At 41.4% G+C, this 24,627-nt stretch overlaps 2 protein-coding genes across 6 annotated transcripts in view; both read right to left on the reverse strand.

Annotated features, from left to right (window-relative positions):
- Positions 1 to 9,744, reverse strand: part of hmcn2 (hemicentin 2) — a 39,071-nt gene extending 29,327 nt beyond the window's left edge. For both annotated transcript variants that reach the window (XM_037258555.1, XM_037258554.1), the window contains exons 1-12: positions 9,257 to 9,744; positions 7,758 to 7,828; positions 7,227 to 7,385; positions 6,466 to 6,588; positions 3,188 to 3,359; positions 2,994 to 3,100; positions 2,806 to 2,926; positions 2,458 to 2,721; positions 2,204 to 2,348; positions 1,720 to 1,841; positions 486 to 758; positions 6 to 147 (exon numbers count right to left, since the gene is read on the reverse strand). In XM_037258555.1, coding sequence (XP_037114450.1) covers positions 6 to 147; positions 486 to 758; positions 1,720 to 1,841; positions 2,204 to 2,348; positions 2,458 to 2,721; positions 2,806 to 2,926; positions 2,994 to 3,100; positions 3,188 to 3,359; positions 6,466 to 6,588; positions 7,227 to 7,385; positions 7,758 to 7,828; positions 9,257 to 9,512 — 1,955 coding nt within the window. In that variant the 5' untranslated portion in view covers positions 9,513 to 9,744. The remainder of the gene's footprint in view (positions 1 to 5; positions 148 to 485; positions 759 to 1,719; positions 1,842 to 2,203; positions 2,349 to 2,457; positions 2,722 to 2,805; positions 2,927 to 2,993; positions 3,101 to 3,187; positions 3,360 to 6,465; positions 6,589 to 7,226; positions 7,386 to 7,757; positions 7,829 to 9,256) is intronic.
- A 633-nt stretch (positions 9,745 to 10,377) lies between these two features.
- On the reverse strand, positions 10,378 to 23,787 carry ncs1b (neuronal calcium sensor 1b). Of its 4 annotated transcripts, none has more exons than XM_037258558.1 (10): positions 23,583 to 23,785; positions 22,880 to 22,997; positions 21,948 to 22,058; positions 19,576 to 19,600; positions 14,487 to 14,625; positions 13,161 to 13,239; positions 12,819 to 12,907; positions 12,445 to 12,522; positions 11,877 to 11,984; positions 10,378 to 11,689 (listed from the first exon to the last, which is right to left on the reverse strand). In XM_037258558.1, exons 3-9 carry the CDS (start codon positions 22,009 to 22,011, stop codon positions 11,886 to 11,888), a joined length of 573 nt encoding a protein of 190 aa, XP_037114453.1. In that variant the 5' UTR covers positions 22,012 to 22,058; positions 22,880 to 22,997; positions 23,583 to 23,785; the 3' UTR covers positions 10,378 to 11,689; positions 11,877 to 11,885. The 4 variants fall into 4 exon arrangements, with proteins under 4 accessions (XP_037114453.1, XP_037114454.1, XP_037114452.1 ...); XM_037258559.1 differs by adding an exon at positions 23,088 to 23,149 and having other exon boundaries at positions 10,378 to 11,984; XM_037258557.1 differs by having other exon boundaries at positions 10,378 to 11,984.
- Positions 23,788 to 24,627: the final 840 nt, after the last annotated feature.

Genomic DNA, 24,627 nt, shown 5'->3' on the forward strand with positions numbered 1-24,627 from the left:
CTTACCTCGGCCGATTAGCAAGGAACATGTTTCCATGACTCCAAAAGAGCAGAGGAGGGGGAGAGCCGGATGCTGAGCAGACGAGGCGGATTTCATCCCCTCGGGAAAAGACCTGGCTCTGGGGGTGAAGTACCACAGAAGGTGCCTCTGCAGTCCAATGATCCAAAGAAAGCTGACAGTTACTTGGGACCTTGTTGACATTATATCATTTATTATTCAAACTAAACATCAGTAAAGATTTCAACCCAGCAATGAAACTGCTGTTTGCGAAATTCATCAGGAGAGTCAGAGGTCATGCTACAATAGAAAACACAAATTTTAACATGCGTCATGAGAAACGTTTTCTGACAAGGTTGAAGCTCAACCTGACTGTAGGGTGGCTCACGCTGTAATGGAAACCAGATGACAGTGTCCCGACAGGAACCAGGAGGCCCAGTGTGTTAAGTAGTTAAACAGATGCCTACTGGAGTGTGATCGTGCCGTACCTGGGACAAAGAGCCATACAGTGATTCTGTTGTCTCCGTGGGCATTTGAGGCCACACAGTGGTAATCCCCAGCATCCTGAATCTTCACGCTGCTAATCTGAAGGGACGAGTTGGACAGCAGCCTCACCCTCCCCGAACGAGCTCGGATGGCGCGACCTGCTCGGATCCAGGTCAGGTTGTAGCGCATGGAGCCCTCTACCTTACAGGTCAACACAGCCACACTTCCCACTAAGGAAGTCACGTTGACTGCTGGCTTGAGTACAGGAGCAGGTTCTGTTTTGTAGGAGACAAGACCAAAATTTAACAGCTTCACCATAAGTGCACAATAACAGAGGAATTGTTATAGTCATTATTAAATTGCACTCTCATTTTGCAAAGTCTCAGAAATCGTTTCAGCATTACTGACTGACATCTCACTACCAATCCACTTAAATTGGAGGCAAGGCATAGGTCAATCATTACACTGGTCATTTTTTATTTATAACATTTGTAGGGGTTTTTTTGCACTAATTTTGAATCTACCCTATTACATCAGGTTTTAATAGAAATAATAATAATAGTAATACAAACAATACTATTAATAATAATAATATGGAATAAAGTGATATATTTAGTCATATTGGAATTTATTTAGCAAAATGTATATAAAATTTAGCAGAGGTGGTGACAAGCTACATGATACACTCGGGTAGAATTTTTTCTAAACCATTATATCTTATAAGGCATGGTAAGATCCATATTGTGCAGGCTTTTATACTGTTGGTAAAACTTAAAAACTAAATATGAAATGAAAATATCTTAGCTGACAGGCTGTAGAAAAAAGTAAAGACGATTCTTTTTTTTATAGACAACTCAAATTTTTGTCTTGTTCCGCCACAGTCTTCATGCAGCTGCTTGTTAACTTACAGTAAGTTAATCATGACAGACAGTCACAAGGTTTAACCACAGCATCAGTTTAAAGCCAAATAAAGTCAGTCAACCACATTAGACTGTAACTAAAAAGTTGTGTTTGAAATACTACTCCCGGCCAAATGTCAACTTCCAAGCATCACTGTACTGACACATAGCTCTTCTTTAATTAAATGATCAAACTATGTTACACTATGTGCGTCAGTGATTTGCCTGTAAATCGTCGGAATGTTAGCCAAACCACAGTTTAAAGTTACAAACCACGGTTGGCCCAACTGAACTGACTGTAGAAAGATCTTTTATGTACTTAGCGTCGTGTTAATACCTCTAACAGTCAGCTGGGTTAAGGCATGTCCTTGACCTCCACCACTCTGTGCTATGCACTCATAGAAGCCCTCATCCTCGGCTGAAGCATTGTCAATCTCCCATGATGCAGTGGCAGATTTCCTGGGACAAAGACAAGCTTGGTTCAGTGACTGAACATGACAGGAGCAACCAGATCTTATTTCACGTCACATTCAGTTCGAATCTCAAGAACACACTGGAATTTCCACCACAAGTAAATCTCGGGTAACTCAAACCAGAGCATTGAGCTTGATGCGCATGGAAATATTATTAATTGATCAAGACAAGTGAGTAGACACTCTATGATCTCGATCTTTGTGGCACATGAGCCAATAACACTAAGCAATTCCAAGCATGCTCACTGCCAAGAATATGTGTGATTGAGAAAATTATATTATTAGAAGTGCAGAGAGTTTGGAATTGAAAATTTAACAAATTCTCAGAAGTTATAAAAGAAATGTTACTGGAAGAACTTCTCCGCCCCAAGTGCCCTTCCACTTCTGGTAAATCTTAGCCTGTAAGGTATGTCGCTCTCCACAGAACAGCGAATCGTAGCAGGGTGCATGTAGATACCGTTCACCACATCAGGCATGTTCACAGCTGGGGGAGCTACACAAAGGAGGAAATAAAGGTTAAAGGGCACAAAAGATATTGATGAGGTGTGAGAACTTTAACAGCATAACTAAGAAGACATTTCTGAACGGAGCTCGAGTCTCACCTGGAACTATGTTGGTGTACGAGACACTGGACAGTCGCTGGAAGCGATAGCCCTCCTCGTCTCTGCCCGTTGCCTTGATGAAGAAACTCTGGGAAGGGGTGCGTATCTCTGGGACACTCCAAAGCCCTTGCTGGCCAAGGTCAGAGGGCAGAGGCACCTGAATGGTGCGCAGGGAACGTCCCGAGCCAGACATTAGTTCTACGTGACTCAGATGACCTGGAGGCTTCAGGCCTGTGCATTTCAGCAAAACATATGCTGGCAGTCCTGAAAAGTACACAAATCCATCAAAGAGTCATTTCCCTGAGTGCTTTTAGGCAGATGAATAGATAACAGAGACATCAGCAGCACCTTTGATTGGCCTCTCCCTAGTGTGGTTAAACTCTTTAACAGGTAAACTTGAAAAGCCAGCCCGGAAGTCCAGATTGCTGACTCCTGTAACCCTCAGGGTATGACGGCCACTGCAGCTAACCTTTAGGATAAAAACCTGTTATCATAAGACAAAACACAACAATAATAAATGCTTCCAAGAGTGGTACCTTCAAGTTCCATGCTCCGGGCCTGGGAAACTTCAGGTTGACAACACGAGCAGAGTTAGGAATATTCAGAAGCTCTTTCAGACCCTGCTCAGGACCTACTACGTGGCCTGGATGGAATAGAAACTTCAATTTTAGCTCTTCAATGCTTGTCGACACATTCCGCACTGTTTAGGTAGAACTGTTATGTTATATACCAAGGGGATCTTTGAGCTCAATTTGTGGAGCAGGCCCACTGAGTGACACAGTGACCTCGCGGAGGCTAGGGTCAAAGGGCACTTCCCAAAGGTTCTCCTGGGCACTGTCATGGTTTGAGGACAGTAGATGGACCTTCATGGCCTGAATAGTCTCCTCGACCCACATCAATACCTAGCAAGCATAGAAAAACTCGGTATAAATGTGACATTTTAACCAGGCGCATTTGATGAACCTGGGGTCTGTCAAACTTTATCTGGAAAGATTCCCCTCTCTAGAGGATAAAAGCAGGAAGGACGTGACCATGACCTTTCCCAGAGAGTCTGTTCCCTGCCCAAGCAGCGGTCTGCTTTCTGTCTTTGGACTTTTCTTCTTCATCATCACAATTGTATTCCTCAGATGTTTCCTTTAAAGAACTAAACTGTCAAAGTGATAACCTAAACATTTTCAAGTTTGTATTCCCGACAGAGTGTCTCCTTCATCACAACTTTTATGAATCATGACGTTCGTACTTCAGCATAGAAAGCAGTCGTTTAAGTGTTTCATAAAACCACCCGTTTTTACTCAATCACGACTAGACAGGCATTTCCCATTTGTCTGCCGAACATGTTATTTTTAATTTGTTCCAAATTGGCTCAAAGAGGTCTAAAACGGTGTGCGATGGCTCGAATACATTCAATTGCAAAAGCAGACATCACGGCAGCCGTTTGTTGTCCCCCAGAAAAACATCTTAGACTATAGAATTACAATTTAACTACAGTTTCCTTTTGTTTTATGACATGTGAAAACAGGAGCAGCAATAAAATGATATTAATAATGATGACATTTCACAGTCTCATTGCCACAATGGACCCACTGTCCTTCACCTTCCAAAGGCTTAACCAGCAACTGCTGTGCAGTATTTATTTTGACCATGCATAGTGAGGCATTGTGGTCATTCTGCATCTGTAAGGAAAGAAATGCAGTGGACCCTTTGACAAGGAGCCAACCACAACACATTTTTAGACATTTATAAAAAAATATAAAAATAAATTGGAAAAAAAGGAAATCTTTGATACCATAATCATCAGGCCTACACGATTATGTCTATGAGGTCTATCTATTGCTGACAGCAGCTGGTTCCTCTCGATGTTTTACAACAGCTTCTAATGTCTGCCATATGTGCAGTCATCACCTGCAGAGCAGGAAACTGCTAAGAGATGACCTACATCTGGCCCTGTCTATTGCCTCTACAATAGAGCACAAGTGTACATTAAGCTGCCCTCACATCACGGATAAAAACAAGTGGAGGGAGTGTGACCGTCCATGCAACAGTGCTCAACTAAGGCATGCTGAGCTGTTGCAGCTTGTGGGGATGCAAAGGATCAAAAGTGCTTTGAAACATCATACAAGGTGTCTCAGTTTTGCAGGGGTCTTGCAAAGACTCCATATGCTATTCATAGAAGCATGACAGATGGGCTAAACTAACTGCCGGGACTCCATTGTACAGGTATATTACCCGACCTTGAAAAATGTCAAGAGTACAATTGGCGCCGCAGGTGTTCGACCACGACAGCTTGACTGCAGACCTCTTGTTGGGCAAGGGTCAATTTTGTATTTATAACGGCCTACAAACCACACTCAGGAGAATTTGCAAGAAGCTGCCCCACTTCAAATCAAGATTATTAGAGCGAATCAGTCCCAGATGGACCACTCTAGACTACTAATTGAGCTGCAAAATACCTGCCAAGACCATTTATGTGAGTCCACCTGCTTTTCCAGTGAGGCAGTCTTTGTTTTACACATTCAAAAAGATGACCTGAGGATAAATATTATCTTGGTTTCATTTTATGGCAAACAAGCAATCGAGATGCTTGAATTCCTCTGCATCAACCTAATGAGAAAAGCATGAGGATGATTGTATTCACCTTTTAAACACGCAAAGTGTATCGGTAGAACAGAGTGAAAATTAAAACATACAACTGGCTCGATCATGCACAAAAAAAAAACATTTGTTACGTTGTGCTTTAAGGCCACTGTCTTTATTTCACACCAATAATGCTCAAGTCTACCACTGATAATTTTATCACTTTGAAGTGTTCCACAATGTGATTTGACCTGTACTGCACTTTAATAGGTTATGTTATGCAAGTTATTATTGATGACCAGTCAAATTACGGTACCGTACAGAATGTAAAAGGCAGAGCTGACAATGAGCTGTTGTGAGAAGAGCCAACACAAACCCCATCGGGCAGCTGTTGGATGAACCGTGACAGATCATATCCTGGGATTAGGGAGTAATATAAGATTGTTTGCTCTACACTCTCCCTCCATGGAGACCATAGACTGAGACTCCATACAGAATATTTTATTTGGCCACACTTTATTAAAAGGCTGTTCAGGGTATTGAGGTTAGTGCTACCATAACTCGGGTGAGAAGCTTAAACAATTTGTACTAATTGGCTAAATGCATGTGACCCAAGACCGGTTAACAAGGGGGCTTGAAATCTCAAGTGTTTACATGGAATTAAAGCATGTCAAGATGTTAATTCTAGCAAACGCTACGTGGGGTTGAGGTGTGTAGTGAATTTAGTCTCCTATATCTTAAAATACACAGAAAACATAACAGAATAAATCAATCTGACATACAGGAACTTCTCTTTTGGCAGGGTCATTGAGTGAGAATGAAGTTGTCCCACACAGGCCTGCATGTTTGCATACAAGCATGCGTAACTTGACAGAAAGCAGACCTACATCCCAACACCACCAACATCCACCCTACCCAACACAGATGTGTTTGAGTTCACGGGTTCAGTAGGCCAGCAGAACACAGAGCTGTTGGCTCCGGTTCAGCAGTGCCCAGCCGTGCGCTGTGTTGACAGGCAGGATGTGTGTCTAGTTGAGGAAAGACGGTCTTCTTTTACATCTGCCTAGGAGGTGTCTTGTGTGTCTTGTTAATTATTTAATGACAATTGTAAATTATGAGTCCTAATTGTATGTGTGTTTAGAGGTGCAATGTACAGGGTGAAAAAAGTGAAAGTGTTTTTTGCAAGTAGCATTTTCAAATGTTCATGTTTTTAAAATGTGTTGTGGGTCTTCAAGCTCATTTTACCAATTATTATTAAAGACTGCTGTTTTGTTAAATTACTAATTGCAATGTTCTGTATGCTTGACTGATTAGGGGAAAAGCGCCCCTAAATTCTGCTCCTGTCTCTGGTAAGGCGCATTAAGGTTGACTATCCGATTAGACATTCATTCTGGAAATGGACTGACATTGAAGCCTTCTTTGTCATGCTCTCACCTCATTGACCTGCTGCTTGTCCAGGTGAAAGATCTGGCCTGAGGACATGGCTGCAATCTCCTCGTAGGCCTTGTAGCCAGGCTGAGAGCGATCACCACAGTCCCCAGTCAGCACAAAAACCACCTGGCAACAAGACAAAAGAGATGAGTTACTTTTGTCCCGCGATGACTTTTTGACACCTTTCTTCATTTGCCTCCATAGTGATGCTGACACCTTTTGTCATGCAGACTTTAATACAGTTTTCTTCATTGGAATTCAAGTCTTTCTCATACCATTGTATTACAAGTTGTCCTTTTCAGGACATATACACGCAGTGGTACTTCAGTTGCTATGGACTTTTTTATTTGATTTGGGTTTAAACATTGATTCAGTGACTGTATACCTACCTGTAGAGTACAAAATTACTTTTGCTGCTGGTCTTGCAAGTGTCACCAGCAAGAAAACGCAACAATATCATGCTAATTTATGTTGCTTTTTAGCAGGGTAGAAACCTGGTTGGTACTAGAAACAGTGGTTTTAACTTTTGGCAATGCAAGGGCGCAGCAGTAGCAGGTACAGCCTTGTCATTGTGCTGTGGAAAAGGAGCAATTTGGAAGTCATCCAGTTTCTGTTGGTTAAAACATTCACTGAACTTGTTTCCTGTGCCCAGAAGCTCGCACACTATATCTTTTTTTTGTCTTGTTGATAAAACGATGACATGAACTAAACGTTACGATACAGAATTGGTCATTCCCCAATCATGTAAGGTTGTTCATGTTTACCTGAGACTGACGGAGTTGCACCAGCTGGAGAACATCTCTTTTCAGGCGGTAGTCTTTTGCTCGAGCGTCGGTGAAGACATAAATGAAGGATCCAGGAAGAGAAACCTCCAAGGCTTTCTTAATGGCTCCAACACTCATCTCAGGGCAGTCACCACCACCCTGTGTAGGTTGGAGTCACAATCATGTGTTTCTTCAAATACCACTGGACCTGATTACTTATTCAGATTTGTTCTATACAATTTCAAGTCAGGGCATAATTAATACAAATTTCAATTGCTGAATCTGTGTAGAAATTATACTACTACGGCCATCAGATTTTGGTTTCTATCCAAATTACAAATTACAGAAGATTCTCCCTTGAAATTGACATTCCTGAGTTACCCAGTTTCCAATCTTCAGGGATTAAACTACTGTTTGCACTGCCTTATATTGACCCTATTCCAACAAAGTCCACATACACTCACATAAAGCCTGAGATAATATTGTGGTGTATTAATGGTGCAATAATCGCTCCATGCGTTCTGTTCCCACCTGAACAAACAGCTCTTGTAGATCCTTCTGGAACTTTGTAGGGTCAGTGGTGATGGACACTGGACCAATGTCTGCATGGATGAAAAGGTAGACCATCAAGTTTCTGTATACCCAACAGAAATGCAGTTTGGGGGGAAAGTAAAGCTGTTTTCTCATTTGCAGCTACGACGAACTGACTCTTTAAGAATTGCTGTTGTTATTGATCCCAAAGGTGCTTGATGTGGTTCCTTGAAAACAGCCAAGTATAGACCTTGCTCCTCAAAAGAGATTTGATTTGATACAGTTTTCAAGACATGAAGTGCGAAGCAACTCGAGGACGGTTTGATTTGAAAATAGAACGAATCAATTCAGTTGGAGTCAGTGATATGTCTGGAGCACCCACCATCATCATGCTCAACGTGATCACCTCATTCAGCGCTGTGAGGTGGATGAGCCGACGCAGGATCCATGTGGAGAAAAAAATCTGTTCCCCATGTCACCTTTCACTTTACATATGCCGCCTCCTCGCCACAGTAACCAGAGTCACTGTAACGCACAGTAGTGATTCTTTGCACCTGCCTTATAGACGCTACTTCACCAATTTCATTGATTTTTTTTCTCAACAATAATTGTGTGTTCCTCATGATCACCCATAAAGGCCGAACAGCACAACAGCACAGCTACCACAGCTTCTTAACAATCCTGAATCTTTAGAAAGGTCACATTCACCAATACAAAATGTGTGAGGAGGTATACCACCTGAACTTTCCCCTCTCCCCCTACCACTACCAACTCATGCTGGGTGCACTGAGGGGCTGAGAGTTTTCTCTGGAGGATGGTGGAGGGTGATTGGGGCAATTACACACAGGCAGACAGCATATGCTTCTCATCAGGGCTGTACACCCTCCCCCATTAGAGGACTAGTTATTTTCAAGCCCCAGCATTTCCACAGGGAAGGAGCAATCACAGCCTTACCTGCCCCAACTATCGGTTCAGTTTGAATTCTTAACTGGTCTGTTGTCAAGCATTACCCACAGAAAGTAATATTTGATCGCTTACGTATGCAACAGCTATTTTTGCCATTTACATCAGTGTGAGTGGCAGTTTTGAGTAAAACCACATTATTCAAATTTCATTATTCATTATTATTGATATTGTAACAATTTGAACGATTGAAATAAAATGATAATAGCATATTGCTATGATGGAGATGTTTTTACTGGCACTGTCTGAGGTGTTTCAAATATGTGGTTATTATATTAAAAGGTAAAATACCACATATAACCACAATATTGCACTTTTCCGTCCATGCGATCCAAATTTATGGCGTCTATCAGTTTAACTTGCTGTTGTTTCGTGTATGTAACCCCAAAACATATAAGTTAGATAAAAAGAAGTAGGCTGTATTTTACATATTTATTCATGCAAAAAAGTATTTTATATTTTACATATTTATTTATGCAAACAGATACTAACAAATAATTTACTAAAACGTGCATTTAATCCAAATGACAGTATACCTGGATCATGGAACGGAACCAGAACAAAGTTTTTGATGGGTCTGGTCCTTCGGTTGAGGGTCTTTTCCAGGATCCGCGAGGCGCCATCGATCACCTGCTTAAGGTCGTCGTACATGGATCCGGTCACATCGAACACAAAGGCCAGGGTCGAGGCGCTGTCATCCGACCCGTCGCCTTCCTCCAAAGCCGGGGATGCGAGGAGCCTGTGCACGCTGCATAGCACCAGGACCAGGCAAGTTATCAAGACACACTTCATCTTTTTGTATTCTACTGCATCCGTCTGCAGGAATGAGACGCGTCAGCAGGTAAAAATGTTGTTTAAAGTTAAAAAAAAAAAAAAAGAAATGAGCAGGCGTATAAAAGAGCAGGCGTGACTATTTTAAATCGGCAATACACTTGAGTAGAAAATGCCTCCAAATGCGATGTGAAATAGGTCCAGAGGAGCACATCCGTGCGTAAAGTTTGGAGCTAAATGTGGAGAGGCTCACTTGTGCGGCACCCCTGGAAAGCGTGTGCTCTACGCTCCAAACGGGGGCGGGGATAGGTATTAAAAAGTTCCTGCAGAGACCCAACCTGACTTGGATGCAGGAGTGCGTGTAACTTGACCCCGCCGTTGCAGCCTTTAACCCGATTCAACATGCCCCTTCGATCCATTTTGCGTTTAGAAAGGGTAGATTATATGCGTACATAAGCACCACAAGGACGATGTTTAAACATTGTCACGTCTAGTTTTTATTGACATGTTTTTTTATTCAGTTGGTTGAATGTAAATTAACACAGCAGAAGCTTGACATTCCAAAGGATGGCAAACTAACCTGATAATAAGAAATGTGGGCAAAGGTTTCAGTTTTCATTAACGCTGACAGTTGCAGCAATGTTTCTGACACCAAAAGAATAAACCTATTTATTTAGTTAGAAGTGCTTTAGTATTTAAAAGTCAGAAAAAGCAAGGGGAGAAAAGAACGCAACCACACCAAACAGCACTTGGAAAAAAAACATTATTTATTCAAACACAACATTGACGGTGTCTCAAACATTTAATCTGTTTCTATAACAACTGAAACAAAATGTGCTAATGTAGTGAAATGTAAAAGACTTAAGAAATAATACTAGAACACACAGCCATTTAAATGCATTTTATTATGTGCTCTCTTACTGATCAATGACAGGTAAATGGCATTTGTCATTCAGTAAATTATTATTTGCATAAGGCATAACATCAGTGACAGTGCTTAAATGTGACCGCTTCAACAACAAAACAAAAAAAATTGGTAGAAGGCATGATTGCATGCTCTGGTTTCACACATCAGGACAACTATTAAGTGGACAATAGTAGCCGCAGAGCTCGCAAAAGCTTTACAATCAGAACTGGTGTTTGTGTCTGTCGCTGTCTGCTGAATGCGAATGAAGGTAATACGCTCAATTTAAATTTAAGCCTTGAGCTTAGGCGTTGATGCTCGGCCATTGCACTGCGGACACTAGACACTCAAGCTCAGTGGGAAGTGAAAACACAAAAGGATTCACAGGCTGCAAATATAGTAAAACAATCCTTAGAAACTTGCCTTTCCTTCAACACTGTTCCACAAATAAAAATTCAGTTCTCTCGGGAAAGAAAACTCAGCGTGAGAACAAAAAAATCCCACAATTGTAGTGAAAAACGCAGTGCAAAACATTTCAACATATATGATAAAAATAAAACTTCATTCCAGTTTTAAAAGGTGAAAACTCCTGAATACAGCAAAGCAGGAACTAAATTGCCATAATACTATATTTACATATTACAATACACTGCTTTGTAACTTACCAAGTAAATTAGTGCTCACTCTATCACCATGCAAGACACTTTTCCATGTTAAACTCGAGAGTCCATGATGACAGCACAGCGTCCACTTGTGAAAAGTCTGGCAAAAACCTCCAAAGGAATTCAGCTCCTGGGACTTTGGCAGGGAAAGAAGACGGCTGCGACGTTTGCACAGATGCACACAGTAGCAGCAGAACAAATGTTGAAATGACGGTGGGTTTTGCTGCCAGGTTTGAATGGCATCGCAAAATGTGCCCACAATCCCTGATGGGAACCTATACAATTGTCTCAGATTGTCAAATCCTCATCCTGGACGGATCGCTAGGAGACCGCGATGCACTCGTTTGATGGTGCTGGATGCGTGTGATTCCAATGCTAAATTGAATCCGTCGAGCGAAGTGAGGCGAGAGATGGCCATTTGAAATAAACATGTCTATGCTCAGACCATGCAGGATAATCACTTCAATGGTGCGTTCAAAATATGCATTCACAAGATCACTTCACAGCTGACAAAACGCTGAGCACGATGTCAGCAACAATTGGCAGAGGCTGGTGGATTACATGAGGCGGCGAAAGAGGCTCTTCGCTCGGCACTGAAAGACCATTTGATTGCCAGCAAACAAGTGGGTCGCCTGAATAATTCATAAGAACAAACTGAGAACAGAAAGCAGCTGCTTTGCTTTGGATTCAGGCCAGTCGCTGATTTTTGTTTCGTTTCTTTTATTGGCTCAGATGACATAAGGATGGCATAATATTGGATGGTCCGAACTTCCCCTTGGCTAAGTGTGCATGTGGCTTGCACATGAATACTTCACTCACCTTACATTGTTAGACTAGACCATCATAGAGAGAGAGTGCTTGCACAATAGAGGGGTCGGCCTTGGAGCCCTCCTGAAACTCCTGCAGAGTCAGTTTCCCGTCTGCATTCTGGAAAAGGAACATGAGACACAGACGCCATCACCACAATATTACCAGCAGGGGGCTAACAAGGCCCCAGAGTGCACAGCACTTTGGCGCTTTTCGCTGCTATTGGAATTATGCTGGCTCAGTAGGCTTGGACTTTAGCCAGTTTGTGACACAAATCGCCAAGTGCTGCTCGGACACACCCATGCAGAGCTCATCTCATCATTCACAGAAGACAAATAGATTTCCTGAGCTTAGAGAGTGGCCACTGGCACTGAGGGCCAGTGTGGAAGGAGACTACCACAAAATGTTGACAGTATGAATGACACAATGATAGATACAGCTTGTACTTGTAGATTTAACAGTGCCAATCTCAATTCCGTGGAGGTAGCCGCTACGCTCTTTTTAATGGTAAACAATACACACAATCTGCTCTTGTACTCAATGCACATCAAGTCTGTAGAAGCAGTATAGAAACACTAACCTTGTCCATCATTGCAAAAATACGGTCAACTCGTTTTTCTGGTGTGTTTTCTTCTTCTGGCAGCTCTACGGTGTTTCCCTGAAATACCAACTCATTAGCATTTTAAAAACAAGTAGGTGAATCTTTCAAACAGCCCAAAGAGATTGTATATAAGAAAAACACCAAACCTAATAGAAAAGCCATTACTGTGTGTATTTATTGCTTTTTCTTTGGCTTTTTGCCCTTCTTTTCCAGGACTTAACCACTGAAGCACTTCCTGTAAGGAGTTTGTATACGCTCCACCCCTTTTTTCCAGGTGCTTCAGTTTCCTCCCCCATTTAAAAAGCACCACGTTTGGCTAATTGAATATTAAACTATTACTAATATTAACTTACCACCATCTGATAAATGGCATCGACTATGTTTAGCATCTCATCACGAGTGATGTAGCCATCATTGTCCAAGTCATATAGCTTGAAAGCCCCTGAAAAGAGAAATCAAGTATTAAAGTGAGCAAAGGCATTTAGTGAGCAAATGCCATCATTCAAAAGTGACCTTGATAAATTCAACTAACAAAAAAGCACATTAGCCATAGTTCAAAGGATTTTTGAAAAATGGCTTCAATAGTTAAACAAAACTCAAAACAGAAGCAATTTAAAATGCAAATCAACCAGTGACACCCAATTTTGAATCCTCTAATATAAATGTCAACAATAGTGAGAGAGGGTACATCTTACATCTAAGTTTCTCATCCAGAGTCCCGCGAGAAGTGACAGACAACGCCTGGATGAACTCTGAGAACTCAATGCGTCCATCCTAGAAAATGGCACAAGTGAGAAATAAAGATGGAAGACTTTTAGTTGACATTTACACTTCTTCAGCGATGTCCTTGCAGCATGCTGCACAAAACAGGGCCAGACATTTATTCCAAGTTTGTTGCTATTTTTGCCCAGTATCTAGCTCTCTCTAGAGGCAGAAATATGACACTTCTGGTCATTAGTTAGATGGATGCCAATGGCTTCCGAGTCTAAAAACTTATACTCCACAGACACATGACTGAGTAGAAAGTAATCCTTTCAGGCTTTTCAATATGATGCCTTTATCATACCTGACGTATTTTTCCCTGAGCTATGACAGCTCATAATCTATGCAGATAGTATGTATGCTTTGTATTGTGCATCATTACACTCTGGGTTGGACAGGACGGTCATGTTCTGTGGATTCAGGCTGAGTCATCACTCAGTCGCACTGTGTGATGAATGCAACAGCGACCATCTGATATAAAGTGGCTTCCTGTTGGTGCTGCATTCAGCCTCACTTCCTGACTAGATGCATTTTAGCTGTGTGCTCGAGATCACACTATTCCTATTGTTGCAAAGTCATGATCCACTTTTATAAATGAATGATAAAGAACACAAGCCTCTGAAAACACAGGTATGTTTTCAAACACTGATGAGTATGATGCTTTACTAGCTGTCCGCACCCCACCCAAAATTAGTCCGTGACCTACTTTGGGGTTACCACTTATGACAATCAATGCTCGACATGGCCAGTGAACGACTGTAGACTCGGAAAACTATCACAAGCAGACATTTTCATTGCATAAGTCATAAAAACTGTTGAGATCTTCAACCACAGTGTGCCTGATGCGAGTGAAGGTCATAGATAAACATCAGCCAAAGGGGGACTGCCTCATCTTAAAGACACACAGCATCTTAAAGAAAATCTTCTTTGGCATAAACGGGTTACAAACATGTGTCCCTGTAACCTGTGACTCAAATAAGCTGCTAATGAGCAGTTAATTTTCCCCTAATTGAGTCTTCAGGATGATTGCAAACAGGATATGGAGTGTAAATGCATTCAAAATTCTCCCATTCAAATTATTTTGAACAACCACGGGAAAAGGTGACGTCTACACTACAGAGGCCTGTAGCGACTAGATATCTGTTGCTAGCTACTGTCTTCCAATAAAAATATTTTCTATATATTTCTGAATAAATCGACAAGAGACTGGACAACCCAACCCATATTTTGTGCTACGATTGAAAATATAGATGACAAACCTTATTTTCGTCAAACACGTTGAAAACAAACGAGGCAAACTTTGTGGGATCTCCAAAAGGAAAGAACTGCTTATATATCTTCTGAAAGCCCACAGAATCAAGCTGTCCACTGGGGCAGTCTTTAATGAAGCCTTTGTACCTGTCAGGAAAACACACAGATGTAGGGAAAAAACGGAAGCAATTGACATAAAGGTAAAAAACGCAAGAGTAGAGTTATCATGCTAAAGAGCTTACGTCTGCAATGGACATGTAGTCAGGATACATCTGATAAAACAGGTGAAATGCAAAGCTCTCATCTCTCAAATCGCCCCAATCCAATAGCAAGACCAGAGTGGTTTGAATCTAGTGACTTTATGTATAAAAAGATAGAAGCAATTCATAAGCAATTTCAAAGCCGTCACTCAAAGGTGGGAGGCTTTTTTGTACAGCTCAATCAAGTACGTATCAAGGCAGCCACACTGAACACTAATAATTTCATTACGGCACGCAAAAGAGTGTTTATGCCAGCAGAGACCAACTTTTTTTTTCAAACCATAGGAGACATCAAAAGGTGAGGCCATTCAAAGGCTCTGCAAAGTGCATGACGTCAACTATCTTTCTGACTTACTTATTTGTGAGCTTTTGTAAATGTCCATTACTTTTCAATTGAATTCTGTATGGCTCTGTTTTTAGAGACTCCCATCCATTTTGTATCCAATTCTTGGTTGCGTGGCGTTTGGTCAATCACAAGGCACATGCACATATAGACAGACGGCCTTTCACATTCACAGCGTCATTGAACTGAACGTGCACTGCCAGTAAAGAAGTAAGGCACAACACCATCAGTGACTTTTTCACAACATGCAAAAAATTCCAGGTGTCTTGAATTTTCAGTGAAAATACACTAAGTGTTCAAAATTGCAGCAGCCTCTTATAACACTGAATCAAACCAATCGGTTTGGGGAGCCCTGTACGGTTCTGACAAATGAGCCATTGGTGCCCCCACCCACACTTGTAACTTTGTGTTTTCAAGCAACCCTGAGTTGGACAGAGAAACACAACGACCATAGAGATGAAAAAAAGTGTTTTTTCATTCATGGCGGCAGGACCACAATCATTATGCCACTATTATTGGTCAGATGAGGGGATCAGTGCATGTGGCGCATGCAGCAGACAATCTAACCTTATACTAAAAAAAAAAAAAAAAATCGTAATTACATTAAAATCACTTTCCCACAGAATAACAAAAAGAAATGTCAGGATAATAACACCACTCACGCAAGTTAGAAAATGCTTTTCAATAAGCCAGCATGGGTGGGGTGCTCTGATGAAGAGAATAACTGCTGGCTCCAAACTTCTATTAAACTACTTTTAATCTACTCTGGAGCTGATGAAAGAAGCTCTTTCTAGTCAAGATGGTAGTGCTTTGATGCAGTGCTGCTACAGGTACAGAAAAAAAGAGGTAGAAAACATATCACATTTAAATTATTGGGAGAAAAATGGAGGGATGAAAGCATGGCTCACTATTATACAGCATATAACCAAAGTGGGATTCACAGTGCACTATGGATAATCTGTATCATCTTTCAGGGCCAAAGCAATTTATGGGAATTCCCCAGAAAGCTTTACCTGAAGGTTATTATATCTAGCAGGCAGGATAATGCATTCATTGACATAAACTCATGCTCACAGGCTGTTCTCCGGTTAGACATAACAATATAAAAAGAAGCATTTTATAGTCATGGAAAAGAGTTTCTGGTCAATGAAATATGATACAGATACATATTGCACGGTGAATCCCAATTTGGTTGTATTATGTTGCATAATAGTGATCCACGTTTTGTAAATAAATGAATTAATTGACATACATAAAAAAGGAACACACACAAAGTATGTAGACATTTTATCAATTGACAAATTGTTTAGGGCACAGGTGTCGAAAGGGCTCAACTCGCTTGACATAATAAACCACATCAAACATTTAAATGTTGAAAAACAAATGTTCTATTTTTTTATTTATCGGGTATGATTTTTATACGGTGTTGTAATATTGCCACATACTACTCAAACTAGTAATCATAATATGAAATTAGTTTTAAGTTACTATGAACAAGTATTTGCATACATCACAATTTAAATGTATCAAGTAGTACGCATTGTACGTTTTTTTACGCACCTTTCTTAATGCACAAAATATTGCAATATTCTAGTTTCGTTACACTGTAATAAAAGCCTTTAAAATTGCCTGTCGTGGTCATGGGTTATGCAGATAGATGTATATGCTGGATAGATTTTAATCTTCATTTTATTTTCTTTCAGACTAATTTTAGGAACATGTCTGCCCTCTGTTGGCAGTAATAAATAACAGCACCAGCAATCAATCAGGCTATCAGATATTGAAGTGATCGTATCTCACTTGCGGGACTGAGAAAGTGCAGCTTCGTAACTCCACAGTGTTCGCTAGAGGAGCTAAGGCTTCGTCTTTAAAGTTACTAATTTGGATGACTTTTCTACCTTGAAGCACGAGCTATTAAATATACCTATTCGAAAAATACACGTTAACAATATTTTTGGTATAATTGGCTACTTTTCCTCCTGCATAATAACACTCGGGACCTCATGTTACTTTGTGGGTGTTGTCAGCGTTGCGACCTTCAGTTGGCGAGTTGGAGAGTCACTGTGTGCGCGAAAAGAATACTTGGTGTTTAAAAGTACGCCGTTTTTTTTGTGTGACCAATACATCATAATGTTTGCTTGTTGTCAACATGCACGTGTGCCCAGTTTTTGATAGAACATTGATTTTCCATCCACTGAGTCCTGCGTGCGATCCTCACAATAACTTTTGGCACTTTTAAACTCAGATTTATTGATACTCATAAATATTGTACTTACAATGTTAGATTTCTTACTTCTGTCACATTTGCACAAAACATCTACTGCTAAAACTATGTATATTCTACTGCTTGATCTTTTTTATCATTGATGGCTGGAAAGCTTTATTGCTTTATGAAGCTCGATTTCTTCATCATTAGAATAAATGGAAATGGGATGATCGCCTTCAAATCTTTCTACGGGAAATACGTCATGAGATGCTGCGCATTTAGTCCATCAAATACACTGTATGTCAGACGTATTCCAGCAATGTGTTCTTTCCATACAAATTAAATATGTTTAGGTTAATGTAAGTCAATGGTATGGTAACCAAGGGGTTTTAAATTTAGAAGCTCCCAATTTTGAAAAACTAGGACGTATATTTGATTTGCAAAATGTATGTTTGAAAATTTCTCTAGGGAAGGTAATTTAAAGTCTGTCACTTTTGTGAACTATGCATCACTGAGATAAGTTTTGAATCATCCATTATTGGCGAGATGCTCAGTCCTAAAATTTAGTCAAATACTGATCCTTTGAAAAGCTGCAATGTGGCTCAAAGGCAGAAGGAATCAATGGTATGCTGTAGATTTTTCTGAAATCATTTTAAAATTCAGTCGATAAAATATTTCACTTATTGGTAAGTGACTACTGTTTGTTTCACAACCAATCACACCATCACTGAGGGGAGAACTGAAACCACGCTGGTTAGTCGAGTGTATCACTCCACCATCACTGACTTTCACCAAACACGTAATGAGGAATCCGATGAAAGACGGTGTCAGCACAGTGTCAGCACAGTGTCAGCCAGTCCTCACAGCCTTAACCACAATCACCTTCACTTGTCAAGAACATGAGCACATATTAGACATTTGACTTGGTGACAGATATAGAGCCTATGCTTGGGGTCGTGATGCACTTGCAGGGCCATAGCAGAAGTAAAACTGGGCACAAGACCATGATTAAGAACTGAAAGGGAAAGTATTCCTTGCACTGGACCTCAGGTCACAGTGACATGTTGGTACTGATTTCAGGTAGGAATTCTAATTATTTTGTGGATATTACAAAGGGGAACTGATTTTCTGCAAAACACAAGCATTTTTCTAACCCTGCTAATTTTTGTGTCTGTGAATGTGCTCTAATTACAAGCCATCTGGCATTTCCCTTGGTGGAATTCCTTCTCATCCTTCACCCTCGGCAGTGTTGATTGCTGCTAATCTCCGAGTGACAATTCATGCAAACTTTGCCATGAAAAAATAGTGCGTAATGGTGGCCTAGCTTGCATCATAGGGAATTGGGGTTGCTTTTCTACCGCAATGCACTAAAGAATAAGGCCATTGCTAGAAGAAACAGAAACCTCCAATGCTCTATCCTTTACTAGCCTTATGAAAAGTGAGTAGCTCTCAAAGGCTGGCCTCTTTTCACGCATGGTGAATTAGATTGTGAAATGAAAAAGACAAAAACAAAGCAGGAGAATTGAAGTGGGAACATTGGAGAATGATTGCTTTATTACAGTGCTCCTTTTTATCAGATGTGCTATTCTTTGTTTTTTCATCCTCCTCAACAATAGCCACGACCGCAGCATCCTTCATCAAACAAATGAGAGGACTGCGCTCATGCTTGAATCATCTTTGTAATGAAGGTGAATTGCTTGCTACCCCAGCGCCCCCGGGTGTCAGATAGTGCCTTCACAATTACATTTGGAAATTCACACCCTCACAGTAATAATCACTCTCACCACTGTTGTGTGACTTCTTCTGGTCTGGGGTGCCTCTTCTGCGTAAATATGTGTCATTTTGATCTATGCAAGTACTGTCAATGTTACATCACCGTGTGGGCTCTGATCTGAAAAAGGATGGGGGTACAGATGGAAGGAATACTTCCCAGAAGCCTTGTGAAGTATCAGGTTTTGTGATGTTCAAATTCTTGAAAGTCAAATTTCTTTTTGCCATGGGCATTTTTCTCTTTTCAGACAGTCTTGGTCCAAATGGAGCAAAAAAGTAGTTGACACATTAGCGTTACCGGCAAGGCTTCAAAGTCATTCCTTTTTCAGAACAGAACAGGGTGGAACAGTACTTCAAATAATAAAAAGTCTTTTGGCTCAGCCAAAGTATCAACCTGCAGTTTGATTGCATGGCATCATATATACAAGTCACACCTCAGAATTAATTGCAGACAAACTATGACAAAATGTGTGACTTGTATCCTGAAAAATAATTGAAAAATGAAATCCCACACTTACCATTGTTGCACTTCTTTCTCTGTAACTGCAAGAGAAACAGAGTAGTGGCATTAGCTTATGGAGAAAACTCATAGCACCATTAAAGATCACCGTTTTGGACATTAAAACTGTGGCAACAATCACTCAAGTGAAAATAGCAAGAGTCTAGGTTAATTTGAGTGGATAGTTACTCCAATATTTCATGGTATCAAAAGGTTTCATGAAAGGATAATTTATCCAGGCTACTTAGGAGGAAACTAGTGCAAGTGAACCCTCAGGACCTGTCAAGAGGAGACATAAAGGCTGAGCAAAGAAGGGTCACTCAGCCACAGCGTTGACAAAGAGGACAGTTTAAATGGCTTGATATGTTATCATTGCTGCACGGGCACTATCTTGCAGCTTTACATTGTCTTAAAATCTGTCCAGTTTAATTGGTGATTATTAAGCAACACATAAAGCAACTCTGGTTGTAGTGCGTGCAAAGGAAAGGGCAACCAGAGCAGAAGAACGAAAGGTCCCAGAAAAATGTCAGTACAATTTCAGCATGTCTTTTTAACACCCTATGTTGCAGGGCATGTAATCTGAGCCATATTCAAGCTTAAAATTGTGTGATCTGTGATAGTTGCTCATATAAGGGCTATTACGCAGGAGGCCGGGTCGAGTAGCTTTCATCTGTACAACTCACCTAGAAAGGCTTCGTGTGCCCTTGGCATTGAATGTCACAGTCAATCTAACGCCCGTCAGCCAAGATAAACTTCCATTAAATTGCCAATGTAGTCATGAAATGGAAGTAGTTCAACATGGCTAAGCTTGACTTTAGAAATGTTATATAACTCAGTCAGAGCCAATGCGCAATAATGTAATGCGTCCATGCAAGAAAACGCAGCGCCTACTCGGCCGGTTGGCCCTGGAGGGTCTGCTAAAACCCGTCCCGCTTGCACTATGTCACTGTGAGCTTCTTCATAGCTCTGACAACACAGAAGAATCATCACGCTATTAGATAGGCCAAGCCTTCACCCTAGAGACATTTTAATAGAACCGCTGGTGTTTCCATGCGATGTTAGACTGAACACTAATTCTGACCGAATCTGGGATCTCTTGAAGCATTCTTCTACTCTTGTAAGCTTCTCAATGACTGTACAATGTCTTCATGTTCAGTTTAGAAAAATGTCTCTGCTTCTAAATCACACTCTTGACAGCGCTCACTGCCGGCCATGCCTTGGTTGTTTTTTTGTCAACACAAGCTATTATTTTGCAGAAAAAAACACTCTTTTTTTCACAATGGAAACAAAGAGACACGTAGAAAGAGACATTTCCTCAGTCCCAAAACTGTCAAGAATGAAAGGAAAATGGTGATGAAAATGGAGATAAAGGTTGTCATGGGAGACCAAGAAGAAGGTAGCAGGATGTATCAAAATAAGATTGATGGGAGGCTCAAGTCAAGGAGAGATAGGAGAAGGATCTGGAGGAGAACAGCTTGGTAGGATCACCAGAGATGAGAGGATCCTCAGCGATGGTAACCAGATAAGATCCTAATTACTATTCCCCTCCCTGCACAAAGCGGGCAATTAGTGGATGGAGCCAAAGAGAATGGATGAGCGAGAGGACAGCAACGAGCAGGCCAGCCCAGCATGAACCCACATCTTCCTCCACAGCAATTTCCTGCCGCAGCGACCCTCCTTCCCTCTGCTGCAAAGAGTGCCACCATGCAACATTGTGCGATTAAGCAGCCAATGGATGTCAGCCCCCACTCACACCTGCACACTTGACAACAATGACAATTATAATAATGATGATGATGTTGTGCTCCAACAATAATACACACAGAAATGGTGTCTTTCAGGAAAGACATAATTTTGGTCATTATCAAACTGAGCTCAAAGCTGATTGAAAACCAAGGGGGAGAATGTTAATGTTTAGTTTATGTTCTGCAAGCGGAATGAAAAAGAATTATCAGGAGGAAATACAAGAGTGCATCTACGTTCAGTGTGGACGAGTGCTCCTGTCCCAGATGAATAATTTGCCTTTGTAGTGTCAGTGTATTTATTTCTGTGCAAATTAATTACATGGCATGCAGCATGTAAATTTTTTTTAAAACCTACGGCTCAACGAAAGCATGCACAATGTACGCCTATAACGTAGAGCCTGAATTATCGATATTAAAATTTGTCAGAAATCAGATTGCTTTTTTCCCTGCAACCTGAATCTAATTGGTGCCATTCTAATCTATTCACTTACAATAGAAATAAAAAAGTGAAAAGTGTGCCATAAGAAGAAGCTGTAATAATGCACATTTTGCTCTTTAACTTTTGTGCAAGCTGTCATTGCAATTTAAAAGCGCCCGCAGGATTTGCTCGTTAAAGACATGCAAAAAGAGACCAGAAGATACTCACAGTACGTTTTCCTCGTCAACTCCTCCACCACCTCTGGCTTGAGTTTGCTGTTGGATTTACCCATGATTTTCAGCCCTCCACAGCTTCAAATCCACCTGGTATTACCTCGATCTGCCAGAAACATAAACAAAGAAAGACCAGTTCAGGCCAATGCAATGACACCAGTGAAACCAAGGAAACACACATTAGTGAGGTTTGGTGCGGAAGAATGAATCCACCTCCCGCCAAACCGAGAGACTATAGCGCAAATCTGAATACACTCTCCATTGAGCCAAAGGTCCCCGTAATGAAGGGCCATCAGGCTGTTGCGATATCTCCAAGCATGCAGCAGCTCCATTCTTCACAGCAATCCGTGGGAGAAGAACGGCGCTTGGATGTCTTTCTACCTTCATCCTTGGAAGCAAGTCACCACTCGGCGGGTGAGTGAAGCGCACTCCCACGTGCCACATTCACATTACTGCTCTTCTCCCATCCCTTCTTCCGCAATATTCCCCACACACATATATATAAACACGCAATCTTGACAGATGAGATGAGGAGTTGTCACTCAACAAATGTTGTCACAGGCACTTTGCACTAGGAAAACTATAAACAAAAACAACATAGAGAACCTTTCCAGAAAACAACAAGAAGCCTGTTTGGTGCGTCATTGTACAATTTTAGGAGCACCCCCTGCTCTCAAAATAAGTTGTCTGTCAAGCTTATAGGCAGATTTGACGAGTAAAGGTTCTCTCCTCCTCCATTCTGACTCATAATGCCCCCTCGTTGCTGGCTTCAAGACAACATGGTACGGTGATTTCCTCCTCTCCTACGAGCGCAGCAGACAGGAGATGAGTGATAATAGAATTTCTCTGAACCAGAGGCCCGCTGTTGGGATACATTGATGCCGGACTGAAGCCATACATGAGTGAAGTATTGTCGTGTGCAAGCACCTTCACTGCACACATCTGCATGTGTCAATGGCCAGTGATGTCCTGCTGAGGGAAGTCATGCTGGTAAAGATCATCTTGTGTCCTTACAAGTCCTGGGCTGCAAGGTATTCCTATGGACCTGAACACACAAGAGAACAGTAATAGATGGCTGATGAGCGAGCAGGAATAGATGATGATGATGTAGTGGAAATGAGTCGTATGTGGTCACCTCAAACCACAGACTGCTGGAAAGAAGCTTAGAAAAATCTCTAAAGTATTCACCAGTCAGAGCTGAACGAAAAAGGAAAGTGTTGGCATTCACATTTAAACTAACGGAGCCGATGTCAATTAAATTAGTATCCTAAGAGAAACAGGTGGGAAAAAAACGATCAACTCATATGAGCGCGACCATATAAAACGAATGTCAACGATGGGCAAAGAGAGTATCGGTATATTTAAGATTTTTTTCCACGTATGACGTGGCTTTTTTTTTTTTTTTTTTTTAAAGCATCAGAAATCGTGAGCGGCTGAGGCGGCGGCGGCGGCGGCTGCCGGAAGGATGTTGCCTGGCAATACCATAGCAACACACAGTTTATGGTTACAGTACAATGTCTTGCTAGTCATTCAGCTCGCTACGTTTTGCACTAAAATGCATGCTCGCGAAGCTATGAAAACAAGTGAGAAAATACAAAGGATAAGATTTGATGACCAGTCAATATTTTACCTGAAGTCTCAGAAAAGGAAAGGCGCTGTTCCGTCAGCGTAGGAGAGAGCAGAGATGAAGTGCTGGCCCTGCTGCCTCGCGCATGGCCGCTTGTTGTGCTACTCCAGCCAGTCGCCGACAGGGAGTGACGTTCAATCGAGCTGCTGGACTCAGTGCGCACACATTCGTGACTCAACGCGGTGCGTGCTTGCGCGCCTGCAAGCGCGCGCGCGAGCGTGCGCTCATCATTTACGCTCTAAAACAAGGGAGACCAAACTTTTTCCTTCAATGGCAACACAATAAAAAATAAAAAATCGAACAGAAAATGTTCATAATTTCAGGGTGGTCAGCAGCAGGGACGTATACACAGAAATGTTTCAGGGGGTGGCCTCCACAAGGGGTGGACGAGGGGTAGTCGCGTGTGCGTCAGTCATTCTTTATCATGCCATCCACAGGCAAGATGTCAGAGTTTGGTTCATGGTTCCGGCAGAAAACCGGATTAATTTCCAATGACGGTTGGACTCCATCAAGGCTGCCCTTTGTCCCAGATTTTGTCCATAACATTTGTTTATACAGAATTTCTAAGCCAACCAAGGCATTGAAGGCGTCCGGTTTCTAGGTCTTTTGCAGATGATGTGGTTCTGTTCAAACCACGGGCAAATGTGGGTATCATTTAGAGAAATAAGGAAAGTGAAGGTTATCGCTGATCGGCAGCACAACAGCTTTACATTCTCATCGAGGTCTTGCAGGCACATTGGTTGAAAGGAGTCAAGTGTGGTAACAGATGGTGAGATAGGGGAGGGGGAAAACAGGATTGCCAAGGAAAGAAAACTGCTACAGTTTATTAATTTGAGACCAGTTGAAGTGGAGGGTGAGATAGTATCGTTGAGGGTGTTAAATAGAATCTTGGAGTTTCCTTGGGAGTTTGACTTGTAAGGCAGTGAGTAGGTGGTGGAAGAGTGACTGGTACATCACAACTGATTCAGACATTAAATGTGAAAGATGCAGCTAAGAGTATTAGGCAGAACAATCTGAGGCATCATCTATGCAAACTTTAATCAAAAAT

This window comes from Syngnathus acus, chromosome 9, assembly GCF_901709675.1.
Source record: "Syngnathus acus chromosome 9, fSynAcu1.2, whole genome shotgun sequence".
NCBI lineage: Eukaryota > Metazoa > Chordata > Actinopteri > Syngnathiformes > Syngnathidae > Syngnathus > Syngnathus acus.